The 24,602-nt window shown below is 40.5% G+C and overlaps 1 protein-coding gene and 1 pseudogene across 1 annotated transcript in view; one reads left to right on the top strand and one right to left on the bottom strand.

The window, feature by feature from the left end:
• The window catches only part of RAD54L2 (RAD54-like 2 (S. cerevisiae)), a 99,604-nt gene that overhangs the window by 62,204 nt on the left and 12,798 nt on the right, over window positions 1-24,602 (bottom strand). The window contains exon 3 of the mRNA XM_012637920.1: window positions 889-1,081. Coding sequence (XP_012493374.1) covers window positions 889-1,027 — 139 coding nt within the window. The 5' untranslated portion in view covers window positions 1,028-1,081. The remainder of the gene's footprint in view (window positions 1-888; window positions 1,082-24,602) is intronic.
• On the top strand, window positions 16,491-18,115 carry LOC105806502 (annotated as a pseudogene).

Genomic DNA, 24,602 nt, shown 5'->3' with positions numbered 1-24,602 from the left:
CACCTGTGAAGAAAGAGGATCAATGCTCATCCTCCTGGAATCTGGAGAATGGCAGGAGTGCATTTTCCTAGGCTCTTTCAGATCCTAGTAATGATGATCTAATGCAATGTTCAGTTCCACTAGGGTGGTGTGTTATGAACAGATAAAAACTCTATTCTTTAGTTAGTAGGAAGCTTACGAACAACTTAAATCCTATAAAAATAAAAGGCTGTAATTAACTGAGAAGCCCTGTGGTCATCTGGCCAAACATTAGACTGAAGATTAAAATAAAAAGTCCAATGCCACTTCAAGAAGCTGGGAGCAAAGGAAAAGGTGAGCTGAGCACATCAAATGGGAGGTGTCTAAAGGGGGTCCACCTCCCAGTAGCAGCAGTTTATAGTCACTGGAAGTGGCTGAGAGGCTGAGCAGCACTGCTGAAGATGCAGTAAACTTTCTAAAGTTATAAACCTGTCTGAGAATTTCTGACCAGGAAACCTCTCATGTATACATAGGCAGAATTTTGAGTATAATTTCAGAAAATTCACAGACCACTTACAGTTATCCCCCACAACCACCTGAAGGGTCCATGGCCCCAGATTGCAAAGTCTTACCCAGGGACTCTGCCACTGACTGGGCAAGTACGCTCCCTTCTCAAATCTCTGGACCTCAGTCCACACATCTGTCAAAGTCAGGCTAAGGGTTCTTCCAGCACTAAAACAAGGCTTACATGGAAGAACAACAATCCATTTCCTAGGAATGAGCATATGAATTCACTGTTGTTGAGTTCTCAGTCTGTCTTCTTGCTATGGATGACCTAAGAAATCCAACTGGAAACGCCATGCTCTCGCAGCAGAAATTCCATTAGAAGGAAAAATAAGGCAACCTCTGTCACTCGCTAGAGCCACTCACCATCCAGTATGTCTTCCTCGTCATCCCTGTCGTGCTCCTCCACTGCCACCTCCTCCTCCTCCTCCTCCTCTTCCGCATCCTCCAGCTCCACGTCCGGGTCCAGGTCTGGATCGCTCCCTGAGGCAGATTCGTCTGACATGGCTCCCAGAGGTTCTCAGTGGGCATTACCGACTCATGGTCCACTGCAGGGGTCCTAGGAGGAAGACAAGGGACATCAGAATCACCAAGGATTTCACTTAGAAGCACAAATCTTTCAAAGAAAAAAATGCTGAAAATGAATTCCCTGGGTCTTTTCTAAGCAAGGCAAACTAACCGTATGTCGTGGCACGTTCCTGTGGCACCTACGCAGGAGGCTAAGGCAGGAGGATCACTTGAGCCCAGGAGTTTGAGGTTGCAGTGAGTTACAATTATGCCACTGCATTTTAGCCAGGGCAACAGAGTGACATCTTGTCTCAAAAAAAAAAAGAGTGTGTCTAAATGGTTCACGTACCTAGCCTCTCAAGACAACTGAGTAAAGAATAGCTGTGAAATGATTTAGTAATAAAAATTTAAATTTTTTCATTAATAGCTCACTTCCAGAAACAACTACAAAAGAAGTTAAGGGACAGGGAAGAAAGGTGATCCACAAATACAAATTAATATAACTAATGCTAAGCTACTATTCACTTAATGACCAGGCAGATTCCAAATCTCTGTAGGAATAACTATCCTTTGTCTCTGGTTCATTTAGTAGGTTTTAGAAAGGAAGAAGTAAATCCATTAGATATCAACAACTTTGAAAGTGAAATTTACTTCTCAACTTTGTAGTATAATTAATTTTTGAACATTAGTATTAATATATAATAATTCATCAGTAACTACTCTGTGGAAGTCAATGTTCATAATCAGCATAACCCCTGTTTCATCTTGGACTGCTTGAGATTAAGAGTGTTTTCTTTGCAGTATGCTTAGCTGATTATGGAGTGGCTTTTAGACAACAATTTTTAATTAGCAGGTATCTTTAGGTAATCTGAATGCCTGTCATTCTAGAGAAGAAACTGTGTGGGAGTAGAATGACAATCACTTAGAGGTAAACAGTAACAAGGAAAAGGCTTCTATACACTCCAAGTTAACAAACATCTTCAAAACAACCTCAGCTCCAAGCTCCTAAAAGAAGCCAACATCAATTAAACATCCAATAACCATACATACTATTAGAATATGAGAGATATTTATCCAGCCCCCTGCTCAGAATGTTTTAAAAACAGAGGATACTTTAAAGTAGTACCCAGGCCATCAGATATCCACAACGGAGAAGAGACTGGAAAGTGGTGGAGTTCCTAAGCCTAAGTCCCATCAAATTTAGTTTTTCTCTTTCCCTTCCTGCTACCAGCCACTAAATTTCTTTACAAAGGTGACACAGCTCTCTTCTCAGCTCTTTAGAATAATAGTAACTACTTAAAGGGTAGGTTTTGCTGTTACTGATCTCCTTCAAAAAGGCAACAAAGAGAAAATGGCTGAGGAAAAGCTGGTCTTAGGGGGCAGCAGCACAATTACCTTCTGTTTCTAAGGGGTTTTATTCACACATACAGATACCTCCATGCAGACATAGGCTTTCAGAACACAGGGAAGGCAGCACTGATTCAAGAACTTAGCTCTTGGCCGGGCGCGGTGGCTCACGCCTGTAATCCTAGCACTCTGGGAGGCCGAGGCGGGCAGATTGTTTGAGCTCAGGAGTTCGAGACCAGCCTGAGCAAGAGCGAGACCCCGTCTCTACTAAAATTAGAAAGAAATTAATCGGCCAACTAAAAATATATAGAAAAAATTAGCCGGGCATGGTGGCGCATGCCTGTAGTCCCAGCTACTCGGGAGGCTGAGGCAGTAGGATCACTTGAGCCCAGGAGTTTGAGGTTGCTGTGAGCTAGGCTGACGCCACGGCACTCACTCTAGCCAGGGCAACAGAGTGAGACTCTGTCTCAAAAAAAAAAAAAAAAAGAACTTAGCTCTTATTAGAATTGTTAGACAGACATGAGGGGGAAAGGTGATAAGGAAAAAAATGCATCTCCCTTATTTGTTCCTCATTCCATGTAAAATATTGCTTTACTCTCCAGTGAAGAGGTGCTCTGTCTCCAATACACAGCGAAACTAGGAGAGTGATTATGATTGTGCAGCACCTTAATGAGGACTTGTGTTCCTACAAAGCAAATTCTGGGAACCAAATTCTATTTTAATGGAACTGGAGAGCTAGCTATTTAAAGGAACTCTAAAGAGAACCCTCTGAAAAGCAAATATTCAGCATCTAAGCAAGTTAATAAGTCTATAGTTTAATATATTGAGGTTGCTAAAAGAAGGCTATAATTATGAAGAAACCCACAGCTAATCCCAGTCCAGCCCCTCATAGCAATCTTGAGAGTAAAAGAAAAGGTTGTTCGGCCCTGCTAAGTTCAAAGACAACAACACCTGTCTATATAGTGGTGCCTGGCCAAGAAACAGCGGAATTAATCATTTGGGCACAGCCCTTAGAGATATCTAGGGGTTGGGAGTGGAGGTATAATACACAGGAAGAAACACACACACACAAGCAAAGGCTTTGTTCATAAAGCAGACCATGCTTAAAGAGTTCACACTGAAATCATAGGACTGCAGGTGAACATACACTGCCTCCTCACTGTGGGGCTGCCCAAGGAATTTCAAAGATGTCCTTATAGATTTTGGCAGCATCATGATCCTACCTTTTAAATAAAAGAATCCTTCCCAAACCACCATGCCTTCATTAATTTTGGTGATTTTAAGTAGTACTCAATTTCCTCAAATGGTCTCAAGGCAATTCCATGGCAAGTGCAACTTTTTTTTCTCATGAAGAATATAAACAAAACCCTGGATTTAAGCTAATTTACAAGGGGGGAAAGTCTTTTAAATGCAGGAAAACATTCAATCCAAAGCTTTGGGCAATATCCCTCCAAAGAAACCTATTAGTCAAAGTATTTATAGTATGTAATTAAAAGATAAAAAAAAAAGAGTACAGTCCACATACAGTACTCACTGAGTACCCACAGGATTCTTCCAGGCTGCTAAGAGATCCTCTGTGGACTGTTAGAAAGTTATTTCAAAACACTTTTCCTGTGCAAGACAACGCACTGCTCGAATCACACCCAACATGTACTTCAAATCTCCATGTAGTCCAGATGCCTTCTGAGTACACCAGTTACTTAAAAACACATTTAGATAGACTCAAAGCAGCCACAGAGCTAAAGTGACATGGTTCAACATATTTTACTTGGAAATATGAGACTTTTGGTGATTTGGACCTTAAGACAAAATAAGAAAGGAAAAGTAAACAAACACATTCAAGACTCCAAGGAGCACGGCCACAGGAGATAACTATCTCCAAAAGGCCATGGAGCCTGGCCCAGGGAATCAGCACTAAGCACAGCAGAGGCACTGGAGACATGTTTACAGAATCAGTTAAGAAATCTAAATTCCAGCCACAGCTCTACAGGTAATTAACTGCATGACTTTGGGCAAGTCAGTTCTCCCTCAGCTTCAAGCATTCCTCTTATTCCAGCCCAGGAGAGAGACGGACCTGAGTTAACCTTCAAGATCTCTTCCAGATTCTAAGACAGCAGTTCTCAAAGGGTGGTCCAGGGACCTGGGGATCCTTGAGATCCTTTCAACAGAGTCACAAAGTCAAAACCATATATGGTTTAAAGAGCAATTCAAAGTGCAAGACAGACCAATGGATTTTTATGTAACAGAGTACAAAAAGTTTCTTGATAACAGTTTCAAATTCCATATTACCATTAACCTTTAAGAAACTATCACTTGTCACAGTTTTGGCACAGTATCAAAGAATATACACAATTATCTGAAAAGACTATTAAAACACATTCCTCCCTTTTTCCAGCTACATTTCTGTGTGAGGTTGGTTTTTCTATATGTACTTCAACAATGTAATAAGTCAACAACAATAAGTCACAACAGACTAGATATACATCTGAGAATCCAGCTGTCTTTATTTTGCCATTTTCAAATGTGTAAAACAATTCTACTCTTCTAATTTTTTTGTTTTAGAAAATAGTTATTTTTCATTAAAAATGTTATTTATGTTAACACAAATTTATTATTTTTAATTAACATTTTTTAAATTCTGTTTTAATTTCTAATAGAGCAAACATTATTAGATATAACCCACATAAACAAAAGCTTCTTGGGGTTCTCAATAACTTTTAAAAGTATAAAATGGTCATAAGACCCCAAAATTTGAGAACTGCTATTCTAAGACTACAAGACTCTAAGATCTATGGTCTCCTTCCTCAAATTTTCAGGTACACTAAGAAAGAAAAACTGGCATTTTTAAAATGTAATAATCAGAGGACTAAATTACATGAACAACATAAAACATCTGAACTATTTCATATTGTATTCAAATAAAAAAGCCATAAGATTAATCTGATGTATAAATGATACACACGGTTTATTTTATAAATGTAATTAGCCACCAAAGGCAAACTTTCTCAATGAGTGAAGTTAATGGTATATTTTCAAAGTTGAATTTTTACTTTCATCACTGAATCTCTTCTATCTGCATTGGTTTATAATGGCCGAGGTGGCCAGGCAGTGTCTCATGCCTGTAATCCCACCTCTTTGGGAGGCTAAAGCAGGATGATCGCTTGAGGCCTGGAGTTTGAGACTAGCCTGCGCAAAACAGTGAGATCCTGTCTCTACAAAAAAAATAATTAGCTGGGCACAGTGGTGTGTGCCTGTAGTCCCAGCTACTCAGGGGGCTGAGATGGGAGGATTGCTTGAGCCCAGGAATTCAAGGTTACAGTGAACTATGATGGGGCCACTGCACTCCAGCCTGGGAGACAGCGAGAGATCCTGTCTCAAAACAAAATTAAATTAAATTAAATTAAAAATAAAAATAAGTGAACTAATGCAATAAATTTTAAAATTAAAAATAAATTAATTAATTAAATTAAATAGCCAAGGGCTGAGGTCCCTGTGTTCCCCTGCAAAAGCTTAGACCCTTCATCTAAGGGGTCACTGAGCGGCATATACCTGCAGGGTCAGTCCCAGGTGTTTTGAGTAAATAGGAGTAAAGTTCTGGAAGGCCACTGTGAGGAGAGCAAATAAAAGACTCATTTCATTCTCCATGGAATCATGGCCAGCAGGGGGAAAAAAGGCAGGGTGGCTGGGAGAACAATTGGGTTGGGAAGAAAGAGATGAGCTAAAGCAGGGGTAACAGTTGGGGCAATGAGAAGTCTGGGTAACACAGATACTGCTCTACCCTCTAGAATCCTGAGCCCTGAAATAGTCACTCTCACACACACACACACACACACACACACACACACACACACATTAAAACATCAGACCAGTGTAATATGAAGGTGGTAAAAAGGGCAAAAAGAAAAAAAAAAAGATCTCTGAATACAGAGGATGACACAAGAATGAAAGCAATTCTAGCTAAATATGTTACCATCCAACTTGTGAGCACTGTATCTCTTTCCACACAGTTCTAACTTCTTCCCATGGAGATTACAGACATAAAGGCCCACATGGGAGGGACACAGAGGGCCCCTTTCCTCAGGCTTCCTTGAGCCTAAGCCAGCCCTGAGTTCAGATCAGCCTAAAAGCAAATCAGGTGTATCTGCTAGATGATGAGACTGAACAGGCTTGGAGAGAAGCCAAATCGTGCTCAATGTCTCATCCTTCCAACTCCCTGATCTGCACTACCTCCACTCCCCGTCACCAGTCTCTTCCAAAGCACTAGCCCTCTGAGGCTCCTCCTTCGGAGAGTTCTATCACAGAGCTCCGGAGCTCAGTCTAGGTGCTTTCAAGCCCAGAACAATACAAGCCATGCACAGAGAAGGTGTTTCTCCCTTCATAGCCCCTCAAACATTCAGCATGAACCGTGAAAAAGACTGTATCGGCTGAGCGCAGTGGCTCACGCCTGCAATCCTAGCACTCTGGGAGGCCAAGGTGGGAGGATCGCTCAAGGTCAGGAGTTTGAGACCAGCCTGAGCAAGAGCGAGATCCCATCTCTACTAAAAAAAAATAGAAAGAAATCAGCTGGACAACTTAAAAAATATATATATATAAAATTAGCCGGGCATGGTGGCACATGCCTGTAGTCCCAGCTACCTGGGAGGCTGAGGCAGGAGGATTGCTTGAGCCCAGGAGTTTGAGGTTGCTGTGAGTGAGGCTGACAGCACGCCACTCTAGCCCGGGCAACAGACTGAGACTCTGTCTCAAAAAAAAAAAGAAGACTGTATCTACTCAAACTACCCCCAACAGATGTGATCCTGAAAAGCTCTGTGCAAGTAGCACTTCAACAAATCAAAGCTCTCTTAAATAAGACTATGGCAGAGACCCTATATGAATCCTTTCATAATACGAATAATAACCACTGATAGATTTTCTGAGTCAATGCTGATCATTTTGGATTTTCAATTATGAATTCTTTTAAAATAGCTACACCTACCTGGTATACAGGTTGTTTGTATACCGCAGTTTTTCCTCAGTTTTTCCTAGTTTATCTACTACAAATAAAAATTTTAATGAATGACAACTATTTTGTGATATGTACTCCTATATTTTCAAAATTTTCTACAGAAAATAATACAAATACTATTATTGCATTTACATGGTTATTCAAGTTTTTCACTTTGATTTTTCCAGTAACGAGCACTCCGTGCATTTAGTTTCTCAAAGACTTAAGTAAACTCCTCTGGCTCTGCTTCTCATAGTTCTAAAACGAATGGTAATGTTAGTAAGCTGCAGATCCTTTATGGTCCCAGTGGTATAATACAAAATATATTCGGTCCTTGTCCCTGGTTCCTGGCACAGAATTCCTAAAACCCTTGGAATTTCCTGAGTGATAGGAGTAACTTTTGTTATTCATAGTGAGCCCACTCAGATCACAACAGAGTTTATGCTAATGAAGTAATTTAGGGTGGGGCCCCTAGAGAGCCTCAGGATGGGAACTGGTCACCAGAAAGGCCAAGTGACTAGAGGGTATAACTTTCAGCCCCATCCACTGAACTCTGAGAAGTGAAGCTAGGGGGCTGGAGATTGAGCTCTATAAACATTCTTGAACAATGAGATTCAGAAAGCTTCCAGGTTGGTGAACACATCAAAGTGCTGGGAGGACTGCACACCAAGGTCTGTGTTCTTCTCCCTCGATACCTTGCCCTACACATCTCTTCCATTTGGCTGTTTCTGAGTTGTTTCCTTTATAATAAAGAGGTAAACCTAAGTAAAGTGTGTTCTTGAGTTCTGTGAGCCGTTCTAGCAAATTATCAAACCTGAGAAGGGGGTCATGAGAATGCGCTATTTATAGCTGGCTGGTCAGAAGTTATAGGTGGCCTGGGACTTGAGACTGGCATCTGAAGTGGGGGCAGTGTTGTGAGACTGAGCCCTTAACCTGTAGAATCTGCTCTAACTCCAGGTAGTGTCAGAATTGGATTGAATTGTTAAACATCCAGTTGGTGTCCAGAGAATGAGAGAATTGGTCTTTGGTGTTGGAAAACACCACCAGTTGGTGTTTGTAGAAGTGGTTGTCAGTGTTGGAAATCCAGTGCCACATGGGTTTAAGTGGCAAATCATGGTCAAAAGTTTGTATCTACACAGTGCAACAGAAAATTTGAAGATCCATTTTTTGACTTCCTATGTATACAAATAAATTGTGGGATTTACTTGAACACAACTGGCAAACTATGCCTTTAAACTACTGGAAATGTCACATTTCCAGTTAACTTAGTAATTAAATGGTACAGGGGTTTGTGAAGGGAACTATATAGTGGGTTTTACCCCCTCAATTCACAAAAGGAAACAAGAATCCCACATGAACCAAATCTGTTTCAGATGTCCTGTTTTCCATATTTGAATGGCTAATAAAAACTAATTATGGGAATTAGGAGAAAAAGGTCAGATTCGGTGGCTCACGCCTATAATCCTAACACTTTGGGAGGCCGAGATGGGAGGATCATTTGAAGCCAGGAGTTCAAGACCAGCCTGGGCAACATAGCGAGATTCCGTCTCTACAAAAATTTAAAAATTAGCTGGGCACGGTGGCACTCACCTGTAGTCCTAGCTACTCAGGAGGCTGAGGCAAGAGGATCACTTGAGCCCAGAAATTCAAAGTTGCAGTGAGCTATGATCAAGCCACTGCACTGCAGCCCGGACAACACAGTGAAACCTTAACCCCATTCATTTTGAGTTGGTGTTTCTGGGTGGCCATATTCAGGCTCTGTGCCCAAATAAACTCCATACTTAATCATATTCTCTGAATCTCATTACATAAGGTTGACAATTTGAATAAATACCACATCAAATTTAATCATAATATAAAATGATATCCCTAATACAAAAATGAAAGACAGCACTACTGTCATCCCACTGGGAAATTTACAATGCCTTTTCTTCCCTAATTATACTAACCATCTGCCCTGAACATACCCATACTCTGTTACCTGGTCCCTGCTGCCCAAGGATACTCATTCATTCTAGTACAGTTGAGAGTGCCATCTAGGGCTACATGGTTTCTCTCTAACCATGAGGCTGTACCCTGGAATTAAACCCCAACCCTCTGCCTCATCAGCACTCACTATGCCAACTTTTAACAGTCAGCAACCACTGTCTACGACAATCTAGTTGACTAAAAGTGAAGAATAAAAGTAAAACACCGAGGCCGGGTACAGTCAGTGGCTCACGCCTGTAATCCCAGCACTTTGGGAGGCCAAGGCATCTTTGAGCTTAGGAGTCTGAGACCAGCCTGAGCAAGAGCAAGACCCCGTTTCTAAAAAGAAAAAAAAAGTAAAACACCAAGAGACAACTGTCAAATCTCAAGGACAAAAACTTTAGGCCTGCATTTGAGCATGAGAGTTAATGAAGTCCCAATCTTCTGGTCATTCAGTCAACAAGTAGTTATTAAATATACTTGTGACCTAGTCTCAAGTGGACATTTCCCTAGCACTGCAGCCAAAATAAAAATGTCTGTCCAAAACGGCGAAGGTGAGTAAGTGATAGAAAAAGGACAGGATGAGGAGCTAATCCTCCTCCTGCCCACCCTAGCATGCAAAAATGAGGAGTGCCGCTCACTGTTACATAACAGTGAAGCTCGACCAAAGGCCCAGCTAAGTGAATGGTGACAGCTGCAGAACACTATAAACTCAGGGCTGGAGGCTACCACTCAGCCATACTAAGTGATAAACTACTGAATACCCTACAGCACAGCCATTTCCAGAACCTGATCACTTCTCTCATTAACTAAAGATAAAAACATGGGCTTCAAAAACAATTCTGGCAGGAGAGCACCTTCACATTCAAATGTCCCCATTTTTAAGATATTCCCACTCTTAATGAAGTTCGTATCACTAAATTATTTTTGTACTAGCTTAGATATAACATACTGGGCAGGCCTCTACTTAGATTTTTGACTTGATATTAGTATTATACCAACTGGACTATTTACTCTTTACAATAAGTAAAATATAAAAATTATAAGAATAATTAGATATTTTGGGCTTGATAGGCTTCTAAAGAACATCACTCACATAAAAGGATGAAAAGGACCCATGCAGTTTTACAAATTCCTTTAGCACTACTGTTATCTTGACCAATAACTATGAAATGCATCCCATTTCAAATTTCAGAATACCACAAACCAAGATTAAGTATATTATTTTATGGCTTCCCTACAGATTCAGTTTTTTACAGCAAAAGCCTGTAAAATTATTATCTGCAAAAAAAAATCTTTTGCAAAATTAAAAAAAAAAAACATAAAGGCAGTACTTGAATAACTGGTGAAATCAACATGATAGCAACACGATGAAAAAGGTACATCTAACAAGTTGGACAAGAACTTCCTACTTGGCACCTTGGCAGACAAGAGACCCTGCAAAACGTCTAGAAATGTGGATAAAATTATAATAAGCAACATTTCAAATGCACAGCTGTGCTCACAAAAAGGTAATACAAATCCCCAAGGACCAAGAATGAAAAGCAAACACAGAACAATAGTCTTAAGAGCTGACACTGCAGCAGTTCTGGGGGAAGAGGAAGGTGTCAACCTTGGGGGAAAAAAATAAAAGATAAGAGACAATGCCTTGGGTTCAAAGAAGCTAAAAAGGAGAGACTGTGACCTCTACACAAAGCCAAGACCTTGAAGAGCTATACTCTCATAAAAGAGTAGACTAGAAAACATCTGCCAACCAACACAGAAGACAACATAAAAGCTTGTGTCAACCTAAGTAGTAGGGGGGAAAAAATGGGAGTCTGTAACTATCTGCCCTCAAACCAGTTTGAGGTTTAAATATATACTTACCTACATGATCCAAGAAATTAACCAAAATCAAAGTGATTCCAGGCAAGTACACCTTGGTTGCCTAGAAGGTATGTATTAATGTATTAATACCTTCCAGGCATGTAGAGGATGTAGAGGTACATCTCTGGTACATACTCAACCCCAGGCCACATAAGATTCCCACAGATAAAGCCTTGCTGACAGTGAGCTCACAATCCAAAAGTACAAATACATGAGGGACACTAATCATATAGAAGCAAGACCCAATAGGTTCAGACTCCTAAAATCTTCTGATAATAGAACTACTAGATTAAAGAAGATAAACTACATAACTATCTCAAAAAATGCAGAAAAGGCTTTGATAAAATGCAAAACCCATTCGTGATTACAGTATCAAACAAACTCTTAGTAAACTAGAAGAAAACAACTTTCACTGGATAAAGGGAGTCTACCAGAAAAAACCACCATACTTCTAGTAAGAAACACTGTTCCTTTAAATTCAGGAACAAGACAAGGTTGCATGATAACAGTGTTTCTATCAATATAAAATTAGAGATTCTAACCAACAAGATGAAAAAAAAAAGCATAAGGACTGAAACAAGGAAAACTACCCAAAGCCAAGGAATATTTCTAATAATATTTCTATTATTTCAACGTGGAAACTCTATAGGCAAAATATTAGAAATACAGGTGAGCTCAGCAAGGTGGTTGGATGAAAGATCAACACAGAAAAATAAATTTTATTTCTATATACAATCAATACCCCCTTAGTATAATTTTTAAAAATACTATTTACAGTGGCTATGGTATGTTCCTGATGATCAATTCTGGCAATTCATGCAGGCTTCCCAAAGCCTCTGAGGACTAGGAATTAGACTGAACAGTATACAGGAATGAAAAGGCCTCTTTGTTCTAATTTCAGCTCTAAACATTGACTTTAGGAGTCACATATTCTCCACTGTCATCAACAAAATGACAAGAAGTAGGCTCCCCTCATTTGAACTTGTAGAAAGGACTCAAACACATGTTCTTCAAATGAAAAGCTGTTTCTTAACAGCATCCTATTATAAACATACAAATATCCTGAATCATCAAAAGAAAAAAAGAAGAAATAAATAAAAAGTAAACATATAAATAACATGAACCACATGCTCCTGCAAAGCTGTGACTGTTCTCTCTTAATTCTTTTTTTCCTCTATTATATTACATTTGAGCCAGTTTCTTCAACAGGCTATATCTAGTTTAGCCAAGAAGCCAATGTCTATGGTTTGCTGAATCATAATAATTCTAATTAGCCTTCTTTGGAAGGCTAAAGGGCAGACTCCAACAGCCCCTCCATTCCTAACTCCTTACTCTATGTTTACATACTGTTAGATATCCTAGATAACAAACCTCATATCTTCAGTTAAGTCTAATATAGGACTCCAAACCTAATGCGTTCTGTGGCCCAAAGTGAAGCATTCCTTGGTTTCTGGCGTGAGTCAGTGTCTAACTGTTTCATTGCAATTTGGGAAAAGAGTAGAAAATGTGCCTGGCCTATAGATTTCCAGGCCCTAGCAGCAGCCTCAAACACTTCAGAAGGCTTATACCTGTACAAGCCATTAACACCAGGATAAAGATGCTATAGCCAGGCCGGGCGCAGTGTCTCACGCCTGTAATCCTAGCACTCTGGGAGGCCGAGGGGGGTGGATCACTCAAGGTCAGAAGTTCGAGACCAGCCTGAGCAAGAGCAAGACCCCGTCTCTACTAAAAACAGAAAGAAATTATCTGGACAACTAAAAATATATATATAGAAAAAATTAGCCTGGCATGGTGGCGCATGTCTGTAGTCCCAGCTACTCGGGAGGCTGAGGCAGGAAGATCGCTTGAGCCCAGGAGTTTGAGGTTGCTGTGAGCTATGATGATGCCACGGCACTCTAGCCAGGGCAACAGAGCCAGACTCTGCCTCAAAAAAAAAAAAAAGATGCTATAGCCAACAGACTTAAAACCCTGAAAAGCCCAGGTAACTGAAACAATTATTTAATTTTGCTTTCCAAAAGTTGTCCCTCTTTGGGCTGCCTCTAAACTTGACAGGAAATAGCAGATTTTTAAGGAAGATTTAGAAATAACTACAGCATATTTAGGTAATTATTTGAGAGGAGCTTCGGTGAAATAAAAGAGATCATGATCTGTGGAGGACAAGCTGATAGTCTATCACCTAATAACTAATCCTCCCACACTTGGGCATTTTCCAGTGTCAGGGATAGTCAATACTTTCTTTTATCTGCAGATTTAACAATCAGTTAAAACTCACTAAGTGGCCAGGGACGCAGTGGCTCACACCTTTAATCCTAGCACTTTGGGAGGCTGAGGCAGGGGCATCGCTTGAGGCTAGGAGTTCAAGACCAGACTGGGCAACATAGCGAGACCTCATCTCTACAAAAAAAAGAAAAATTAGCTGGGTGTGGTCTCAGCTATTTCAGAAGCTGAGGCAAGAGGATCACTTGAGCCCAGGAGTATGAGGTTGCAGTGAACTACTATGATCACACCACTGCACTCCAGCCTGGGCAACAGAATGAGATCCTGCCTCAAGAAAATAAAAAAAAAGAAAAAGAAACATTGACTAAATGTACTACCAAATGCTTATACACAGAAAAAAGAGTTTTAAAAAAAGGAATAAACCTTTCTCAGCAAAATGATAAAGCAAATGCTATGGTATTATCACATTCTAACTGCTGACCTTGATGATTTTTTATAAACTCACTGGGGGGAAACCATAGCATACAAACCAGGAAGTTCTTTTACTAAAATGCACATTCTCTGTACCCTGACATAAAGAGACTCTGAGGTTTTAGATCCAGCTGTTCTATGAATCTTCAGAGAAAGAACAGAATAGAAGGGATGAATGAGTACCAATACTAGAAGTTCTTGCACCACAGGAAACCAAAGCCATTACTTAAGGATACAGCCTCCAAGGGTATTAATCTAAAAAAGAACACTAAATAGCAATAGAGGTCCAATTTAAAAAAGGAGGATGAAAATAGTTCTACAAAGGTAGTTGGTACACATTCCGATGCCAAAATATGAAAAACTTCAGGTCTTCTTATTAATAATAGGTTTACATCCTTCAGGTCAGAAATTGACCCTTACCTACTCCAAGCTGTTTAAATTAACAAAACAGCTCACCATTGTATAAGCTTTGGCACTCTGTGGAATGTATGCTTCTAGAGAATCACATCTCCAAAAATTCTGTTCAGCTCAATAAAGACTTATTAAACAACTACCATCTACTAGGGACACAAAGATATACAGGTCAGGTCAGAAAAGACAAAAAGCATTATGAAGAGTAAGGCCCAAAATGAGTTTTAAAGAAAAAAATTGGACAATAGGTAATGTCCAGGGAGTGGGGAAGAAGGCAGAGGTATGGACTGGGGGAAACTGGGGAAGAGGTCAAAGATAGGGAATTTCATGAACAATGATTCAGAGACTAGCAAGGGCAGACTGTGTTTAAAGAAATTCAAGAAGTTTGTATTAATGAAGCACAAAGTAGGAAGTATGGGAGAAGAGTAGAAAATGAGCCTGGAGAAGTAACAGGGCCAAGATCATAGAGCACCTTGGATACCTGCTAAGGAAACTAGATTTTATCCTCTAAGCAAGAGCAGAATGACATGATCAGATCTGTCTTTTATAAAGATCACTCTATGGCATTGAATGTTAATGTTAAGCACAGGTGCATGCAGTTTCAAACTGAAAACAAGTCCTACCTCATTTTGCTGTGTGACCTTGGGCAAGTTACTTAATCTCTCTGGGCCACAGTTTCCTTACTTCTAAGTGGAAGTATTCCCATCCTTCAAGGTTTCTTAAGAGGATCGCGTGGTGAACAAACAAATTATACTATGAAGATACACAGCTCAGTATGTAGCTCATTGTGAGTATTCAAAACATGGGTCTGGAAGAAAAATCTGCTGGAAGAAATGTGCAAGATGGAATAGGAGGGGATAGAAAATAGAAGGCCAGTTAAAAAGCCAGTGGAAAGACCAGATCTGAAAACTATCTGAGAGGTAAAACTAGGCGAGTATTGTTCTTCAAGCCTCAATGAAAGAGTAAAAGACACATGAAGTTTCTTTTCTAGGTTTCCCTTACCAGGTCCCAGAGTGCTGCCATCACCTCCTCCTCAGACACCAGCCCAGGCTGGAGAGCAGATGCCACACAAATTTCAGCTTTTGTTATCAGCACTGCTGAGGAGGCAGTAGGTATATCATAGGGTGGGGGATCTTTGGTGTCAGAGAGACCTAATTTAATGGCACCACTTAACTGGAGCAAATTACTTAGTTTCTCCTCATCTGTGCAACTGTGGTAATGACATCTACACCTTAGGCGCTGTGAGGGTTCACATAATATATGACCTAGCAATATAATAAGCACTCAATAACTTAGCACAACACAAACAAATCATACATAGATGTGAAACACACTTTACAGTGTCTCTCATGAGAACACTGTATAGCCTGATAGTGGCTCCGTCCCACTTAGAAGCCCCTGTAGCTGGGACTGCCCAGTACACATCAGTACATTGGCTCTCATATAGGCAACCAATGTTCCATTTAGGGAGTGCTTGCTTTTATTTCCAATACGTGTATAACATCTCCCACCATAATATGTGCTATCTGGTTCCTAAACAAATAAAACTGGTTTCAGAGAGCTCATCTCTGGAGCAGCAGCTGGGAGACAGTTTTACCCAAAAGTTAAGTAAGAAATTGGCTCCAAGTCCAGGAAACAGGCAGTCCTCTCAGACAAAACTGGATAAACCAATTCTACAAACAATGAATGGATAAAACAGTAGGGAAGGAAAGAACTCAAAGACAATTAGAATAACCCACACGGAAAGGCCCACCCATAGTCAAGGGAACCAGGATGGCGTGTGGTGGCTCACACCTATTAATCCTAGCACTCTGGGAGGCCAAGGCAGGAGGACTGCTTGCACTCAGGAGTTTCAGACCAGCCTTAGCAAGAGTGAGACCCTGTCTCTACTAAAAATAGAAAAATTAGCCAGACGTTGTGGTGTGCACCTGTAGTCCCAGCTACTCGGGAGGCTGAGGCAGGAGGATAGCTCGAGCCCAGGAGTTTGAGGTTGCAATAAGCTTTGAGAATGCCACTGCACTCTAGCAAGGGCAACAAAGCGAGACTCTGTCTCAAAAAAAAAAAAAAAAAGAAAAGAAAAAAAAAGGAAAGAAAAGAAAAAAAAGGAAAGAAAAGGAAAGGAAAGAAAAGAAAAGAAAAAAAAAAGAAGGGAACAAAGTGGGGTTCTGGAACGTATCAGTTTGGATCTGAAGCAGTCATGGGAGGTAAAGATGTACCAAGTGTAAGACACCAAAGTTACTAAATTTAAGATATCTGAGACATAAATTATTCTCCATGTTAAGCCAAAGGAAAGATTTATGGAAGCAGTAAGAACCAAATGTTCCACCCTAAGATTCAAGATTCTGGCGCAGGGAGTCAGGCCCCAGGCTGCCACCCTCACTTTGGTGGCTGCCATTGCCATCACCTTGTTCTGCCACCCCCACCACAGCTGTGGAGTTCTCCACAGCCACGTCGTGCACTGAAGATGATTTCTACTGCCCTGTCTGTCAGGAGGTGCTCAAGATACCCATGCAGACTATGGCCTATCAGCACATTTTCTGTAGAAAATGTTTCCTGACTGCAATGAGAGAAAGTGGAGTACATTGTCCCTTGTATCATGGAAATGTAACTAGAAGAGAAAGAGCATGTCCTGAATGCACCTTAGACCTTGAAGTTACCATGAGAAAGGTTTCTGGTAGCTGCAGACACTGTGCAAAACAGATTAAATTCTATCGCATGAGACATCATTACAAATCTTATAAGAAGTATCAGCATGAGGCCAAGTGCAGTGGGTCATGCCTGTAATTCTAGCACTTTGGTAGGCTGAGATGAGAGGATCACTTGAGACTAGGAGTTCAAGACCAGCCTGAGCAAGAGCAAGATGCCGTCTCTACAAAAAATAGAAAAATTAGCTGGGTGTGGTAGCATGAGTCTTGCAGTCCAAGCTACCTGGGAGGCTGAGGCAGGAGGATCACTGGAACCCAGGTGTTTGAGGTTGCAGTGAGCTATGATTATGATAATGTCACTGCACTCTAGCCCAGGTGACAGAACAAAAGCCTGTCTTAACAGAAAAAAAAGGAATTATCAGGATGAATATGGTGTTTCTTCTATCATTCCAAACTTTCAGATCTCTCAAGATTCAATAGGGAACAGTAATAGGAGCGAAACATTCACATCCGATGACATAGAAACTTACCAAGAGAATACGAGTTCTTCTGGACATCGCATCTTTTTTTTTTTTTTTTTTTTGAGACAGAGTCTCACTCTGTTGCCTGGGCTAGAGTGCCATGGCGTCAGCCTAGCTCACAGCAACCTCAAACTCCTGGATTCGAGCAATCCTTCTGCCTCAGCTTCCCGAATAGCTGGGACTACAGGCATGTGCCACCATGCCCGGCTAATTTTTTCTATATATATTTTTAGTTGTCCGATTAATTTCTTTCTATTTTTATTAGAGATGGGGGTCTCACTCTTGCTCAGGCTGGTTTCGAACTCCTGAGCTCAAACAATCCGCCCACCTCAGCCTCCCAGAGTGCTAGGATCACAGGCGTGAGCCACCGCGCTTGGCCTGGCATCGCACTTTTAAGTGTTCCCTATGTCAAGAATCAGATTTTATCAGACAGTATTTACTGAATCACTGTAACAGTAATCACCTATTTCAGGGAGTTCCTGTGACAGGTCCTATTTGTATGTCTCTTCCTTGAAGAGATCCTAGCTAGATTACTATAAATTGTGTTAGTCATCTAAATTAATCATTTTGATTATGGAGAATTTGTGAATCTTCAGCCAGATGAAGAAACCCAATATCAAACTGCTATTGAAGAATCTTTTCAAGTAAACATTTAAAGACTGGAGACATGTCTGCATCTTTGTACTTATAAGTGCCATCTTTAATAGGAAAACTTCATGAAGTCACTGTTTCAATAACTTGATGTGTATATTAACAAAAGTAATTCACTCTAAAAATTAAATTAAAATATAAAGATTCAAGATTCCTCATGAGAGATTAGAAAGCTGGAGAGATATAACCTGGGAAAGAGTATCAGTGGAGACAAAATTTAGACACATTAAATGGGAAAGAGTAGGCCGGGCACGGTGGCTCACGCCTGTAATCCTAGCACTCTGGGAGGCTGAGGCGGGCGGATTGTTTGAGCTCAGGAGTTCGAGACCAGCCTGAGCAAGAGTGAGACCCCTGTCCCTACTAAAAAAAAATAGAAAGAAATTATCTGGACAACTAAAAATACATAGAAAAAATTAGCCGGGCATGGTGGCGCATGCCTGTAGTCCCAGCTACTTGGGAGGCTGAGGCAGGAGGATCGCTTGAGCCCAGGAGTTTGAGGTTGCTGTGAGCTAGGCTAACGCCACGGTGCTCACTCTAGCCAGGGCAACAGAGTGAGACTTTGTCTCAAAAAAAAATAAAATAAAAATAAAATAAAAAAATAAAAAACAAAATGGGAAAGAGTAGTAGTTTCTACTTTAATAGGCTATTTGCTGCTACTACTATTACACAGTTGACTTCTCTTAAGGAATGTGTTGACTGTATACTTCACAAGTCATTCTTTGCTACTTCACTTATGGAATGGTAAAAGAAGTGAATTTTCAAGGGAGAAAAACTTGCCAAAATGCCTTCAACATGGAATTGATCTTTAAAACACTGCCATGGCTGATGATTTTGATTTAAAAAAAAAAATGAAGTCTTCCTCTAAACATCTAAGAAATTTTTAAAAACATCTGATCTGCAGACTCAGTAGATGAAGAGCAAGGGTAATAGCGAACAGTTGACAGGTGAGACCAGGTCACGGGTCTTTGGTGGAGGAATTTGGGCTGAGAGCACAGGTTAGGTCAGTGAATTCTACTTTGCCCTAACCAGAGCTTGCAAGACAGACCTGGTAAGGTTCATGACCAAATCTACCAATATATGAAACAGATGGTTCTGCCAAAGAGGCTTCTGACCTATTGAGAAACAGCATTTCTGACAACATAAAATAGATACGGTACAGCAAATTTCAGAAATATTTTCGATACCATTTTTATAAGATGTTATATAAGAAGCACAAAATACTTATTAATATTTATATCTTAACTTATAAAATAAAATGTATAAGCATATATATATATGAATAGAAAAAAAACAAGAAGGAAATGGATCAAATGGTTAACTGTTTTATCTCTGGGTGGTGGTTTTATCCAAAAAGTCGCTATTTTCTTATTTATTCTTTTTGTTTTACAATAAATAGATATGACTTTATAACCACAAAATCAACATTTTATCTTTATACACATATTCTTTCTATGCAAAGTCAAGCCATCAGTGAACAAATTCTTCCTGGCTGAAATCTAGCTTAGCCTTATCCCCATCCTTACTAGCATCATATTTTTCAGGCTGTGGTTGCACCTACCTGTATCCACACCCAGTAATCAACCAGGGCAAGTGCTTATACTGCAGGCAAAGGTTCACTGGGTGTCTACTACAGGCATCCCATCTTAGCCAGTGTTCACAAGGGGGCTTAAAGTCAGCATATGAAAAAAGATCATCCACAGTTGAAGTCACCCTTGCAAAGTCTTTTGAATTCCCCATGTAAATACAGTACAGTTTTATGTATGTATTCTTACAGATAGATATGTACAGAAAATAATTCCAAAAGGGTACAATATTCAGAAATTAACCTCCTCAAGTGTTTTGCAACTTGGACCAGTCCAGCAATTTTATGAAGATTCCAGCTTGCAGGCTGTCCCTTGCAGGCCTTGGAGGCTCACCCTCCTTACCATTTCCAGCAAGTCTTTGTGAGTCAATAACTCTCTATAGCCCTCAATTCTTTTTTTTTTTTCCTATAGAATGCTAACCACCACATCACCACCCAGTCACCTAGCCATCTAAGCAATTTCTCCTCTGTCAATGGTCAGGAATTCTTTAAATTTATAGATTCTGTCAGTCATATTAACTGTAATGAAATTAACTGCATCCTCTCCCTGTGTGTACTCACTCACTAGTATATGGCTGAATTTAAGTAAACTGTTAGATGTAATTCCATTACATAATAGAGTATCTTTGAATTAGGTGTACAAAAAGGGAGTCTTAGTACTGATGGGTTTACCATCAATCTAGTTGAAGAAATACTGCAAGGCTACATTTATTAAGTGCCTAATGAATGATAGAGACCCCAAGTACACCAGAGTTCACAAAAGGAAGCAACAGAGTCTGAGGTTTGGATGCGGTTGGAAGTCTTCCTGGAGGAGGCAGACTTTGAGATAACCCCTGCAGCAGGACAGAATTATACAAGTGAGGAGGGGAGAAGAAGACATTCCACACAAATATCATGGCTTAGATCTGAGGAGCAATGAAAAGGTAGAAAGTATTGGGTTTTCTGGAAAGGGAAATAAAATGACTCATCAATAAATACTGATTAAACATCTACAATAAACCAGTACTGGTAGGTACTGAATATATATAGAAGAGTCATAGACTCACAGATGGTCACAGAGTAATGACTGAAGCCCTCCAGGGATCATCCAGTCAAATGACACAGATATGTAAACATATACAATAAGCAATCTGGTAAGTACAACAATAATATAAATAAGGTTCTTCTAGCAAGAGATGAATGGATAAGCAAAATGTAGTATATCTATGGAATGAAGTATTATTCAGCAGTAAAAAAGAATGAAGTACTGATACACGCTATGATGTGGATGAACCTTGAAAACATTATGGTAAGTGAAACAAACCAGTTGCAAAATGATTCCATTTATATAAAATGTCTGGAATAGGCAAACCATAGCAACAGAAAGTAGATTAGTGGTTAACAGAGGTGAAGGGGGCGGAGTAGGAAGTGACTGCTTAGTGGGTACCAGTTTCTTTTTGTAGTGGTGATGGTTGCATACCTTGTGAATATACTAAAAACAACTGAATTGAACACTTTAAAATAGTGATTTGTGGTATATAAATTATATTTCAAAATAGAAGGGAGGGTGAAAGGAAGAGAGAGAGGGGAGGAGAGAGAAGGGGAAGGGAGAAAGAAAGACTAAAGTTCCATAAGAAGACAAAGATGTTAATAATTTTGCTGGGAAGACTCGTAAAGGCTTCCTAGAGGAGGAAACAGAGCTAAGTGTTAAAAGACAAGCAGAGACCAAGAGCAGTGGCTCACGCCTGTAATGCTAGAACTTTAGGAGGCCAAGGCGGGAGGATTGCTTGAGCCCTAGAGTTCAAGACCAGTCTGGGCAATAGCAAGACCCCATCTCTACAAAAAATTTTTAAAAAATTACCTGGGCATGGTGCCATGCACATGTAGTCCCACCTACTCAGGAGACTGAGGCAGGAGATCGTTTGAGCCTAGGAGTTGGAGGCTGCAGTGAGCTATGATGGTGCCACTGCACTCTAGCCCAAGCAACAGAGCGAAACTCTGTCTCAAAAAAAAAAAAAAGACAAACTTTCCTTAGGCAGAGAAAGAGAGGAAATGACATATTAAGTATAGTTCTGTGGGGCAAGAGATGGGAGGGAGGGGTAAAAAGGGGGCCTGCAACAGATGAGAGGTAGACAGGCCAGATCTTGATCCTACAGTGTCCTGCTAAGGAATCTGAACTTTGTCCCATGGAAGAACTGGCCAATATGTGGCACTCAGTATGGCTTTCCTATCTACACCTCCAACAGACATATGATAATTATTATGCCATTGGTCCCTGCTGAGCTCTGAAGTGGCCTCCATATCTGTCTCCATGCAATTTCCCCACAACCCTGTTGTCCCCAGTGGGAGCCACTGAAGGATCTCAAGCAGGGAAATGGCATCATCTGAATTCCAATTTAAAAAGAAACTCAGGACACTGTGTAGATGCAAGATTAGGTAGGAAGCTGTTGTAACAATCTGGGTAAGAGGTGGTAAGACCCAGAACTAGGTAGTGGCAATGAGAAAGGAGAAAAGAGGAAACATTAGCCAAGCACAGTGGTGCACACCTGAAGTCCCAGCTACTCAGGAGGCTGAGGCAGGAGGATTGCTTGAGCCCAGGAGTTTGAGGTTGTGGTGAGCTATTATGATGCCACTGAACTCTAGCCTTAACAACAGAGCGAGACTCTATCTCAAAAAAAAAAAAGATTGTGCTAGACACTGTAGGATGGAAAATTACACACGATGTAAAAGACATGGTCCTTGGACTCAAAAAGTATAATCTAGAGGTGAGAAAAATATAGACACACAAATGTCTGAAGAACCGGGTATATTGTGAAATGTCACCAATGTACTGCCAGTCATGCCAGTCAGAACAGGGAGGACTTCCCTGAGCTAAGCCTGGAAAGATGGTCATAATTTCAACTGGCCAGAACACAGGCTCAGGAGAAACAATGTGAATAAAGGAAACTACCTATATGTAAATACAGATGCAAAGCTGAGAGGGGACAAAAGAGTATTCTGGGAAGAGCCAGGAGCCAGGATTAACTGAAGAACTAGTCATGAAGTAACTGGCCCTAAATTGAGGACAAAAAAGAAGGAAGGGCTGGGGGTAATGCCTCACACCTGTAATCCCAGCCCTGAGGTGGGAGGATCATTTGAGACCAGGAATTGGAGACCAACCTGGGCAACATAGCAAGACCTCATCTCTAAAAAAAAAAAAAAAAAAAATTAGCCAGATATGGTGGCATGCACCTATAATCCTAGCTATTCAGGAGGCTGAGGCAGGAGGATCATTTTACTCCAGGAGTTCAAGGCTGCAGTTGAGCTGTGATCAGGTTACTTCATTCCAGCCTGGGCAATAGGGCAAGATCCTGTCTCAAAATTAAAAAAAAAAAAAGAGAGAGAGAGAGAGAAAGAGAGGGAGAGAAAAAGAGAGAGAGAGCAAGTGAGCTGGAGAAAGAGAGAGAGAAAGGAGCCATAAGGGTGAACACTGGATTTCCTAGGAGAGGACAGCCAGGCTGCAGAAGTTAGAAACTAGTTTGTGGGTCAGGATAATATTAATAGATGTGATTCCAGATACACCGAATAGGACATTTCCAAAACTACCTTCTCACAGCTGACAGGCTTTTAAAGCTGGATAGGACTTCAGACTCTAGCTCAGCCCTTCCATCCTTCTGGCTGAGGACACTGAGACCAAGAAAGGTGACTGAGTTGCCCAAGCCAAGCAGTTAATGTTGAGACTAAGCTGCAGCCCTGGTCTGCAAACTCAGTTCAGTGCACTTTACACTTGTCCTGATGGCCGAACAGAAATGTCCAAAAGCCAGGGAGGGAGTGGGTTTATTGCTTAGTCAAAAACAAAAACAAAAACAAACAAACAAAAAAAACAGGGCTAGAGTTATAGAACTGAGTCATTTGGATAACTTGAAGTGGTGGGAGTGGAACAGCTAGATCTCTAAAGGCCAGAGTTACAGAGGAAATAGAAGAGTAAAACAACAAATGAATGTTATATCCATATCTAGGGCAGAAAGTAGGGGTTTAAAAAAGGGCACATTTTCCCCTGCCTGCTGGTTTAAAAAATAAATAGATAAATAAAATAAATAAAAAATTTTAAAAAGGCATATCTGGGAGGCAGGCAGAGAAGTAAGATAGTGAAGGATCCTAGGAGCCAAGGTCCGTGTCTTCTCCTCAGCTGACACACAGATGTTCAATAAATATCTACTGAGTAAACTCATGAATGAAGACAGAATAAAGAAAAAAATGTTTGAGCTTCCATATAGGTAAAGCATTGTGCTTTAAAGCAATAGGCACTTTACGCAGGAATAAATGAGATAACTTCACAACAACCCTACCAGATAGGATTGTCATAATTATCCTCACTACATTTCAAGATGAGAAAATGAGCTTGTAAATTGCCCAAGTTAAACAGAAGGTATCAGAACCAGTATTAAAAATCAAGTTTTCTATATTAAGAAAATACTGTTGGCTGGTTACATGGCTCACACCTGTAATCCCACCACTTTGGGAGGCTGAGGTGGGAGGACTGCATGAGGCCAGGACTGCACGAGGCCAGAAGTTTGGCTATAAACTCCTAGTTTGGCTAGGAAATCCAGTGTTCACCCTTATGACCTGGCTTGCTATATTGGGCAATAGAGCAAGACCCCATCTGTACAAAAAACTTAAACAATTAGTGGGCATGGTGGTGTGTACCTATAGTCCTAGCTAATCAGGAGGCTGAAGTGGAAGGATCACTTGTCTGAGCCCAGGAATTCAAGATTACAGTGAGCTATGATCATGCCACTGCACTCCAGTCTGGGCAACAGAGAAAGACCCACCCTGTCTCTAAAAAAGAAAAAAAAAAAAAAAAAAGAAAATATTGTTAATTTTTATTAAGGGAGAAAATAGAATGGTAGAATGATGTTTAAAAATAAAATTTTCTCATTAGTTAGAGACAC

The sequence above is a fragment of the Propithecus coquereli genome, unplaced genomic scaffold, assembly GCF_000956105.1.
Source record: "Propithecus coquereli isolate 6110/MARCELLA unplaced genomic scaffold, Pcoq_1.0 Scaffold1, whole genome shotgun sequence".
In the NCBI taxonomy this organism is placed as follows: Eukaryota; Metazoa; Chordata; class Mammalia; order Primates; family Indriidae; genus Propithecus; species Propithecus coquereli.
The sequence above is the reverse complement of the archived record's forward strand: the minus strand, read 5'-3'. Positions and strand labels throughout refer to the sequence as shown.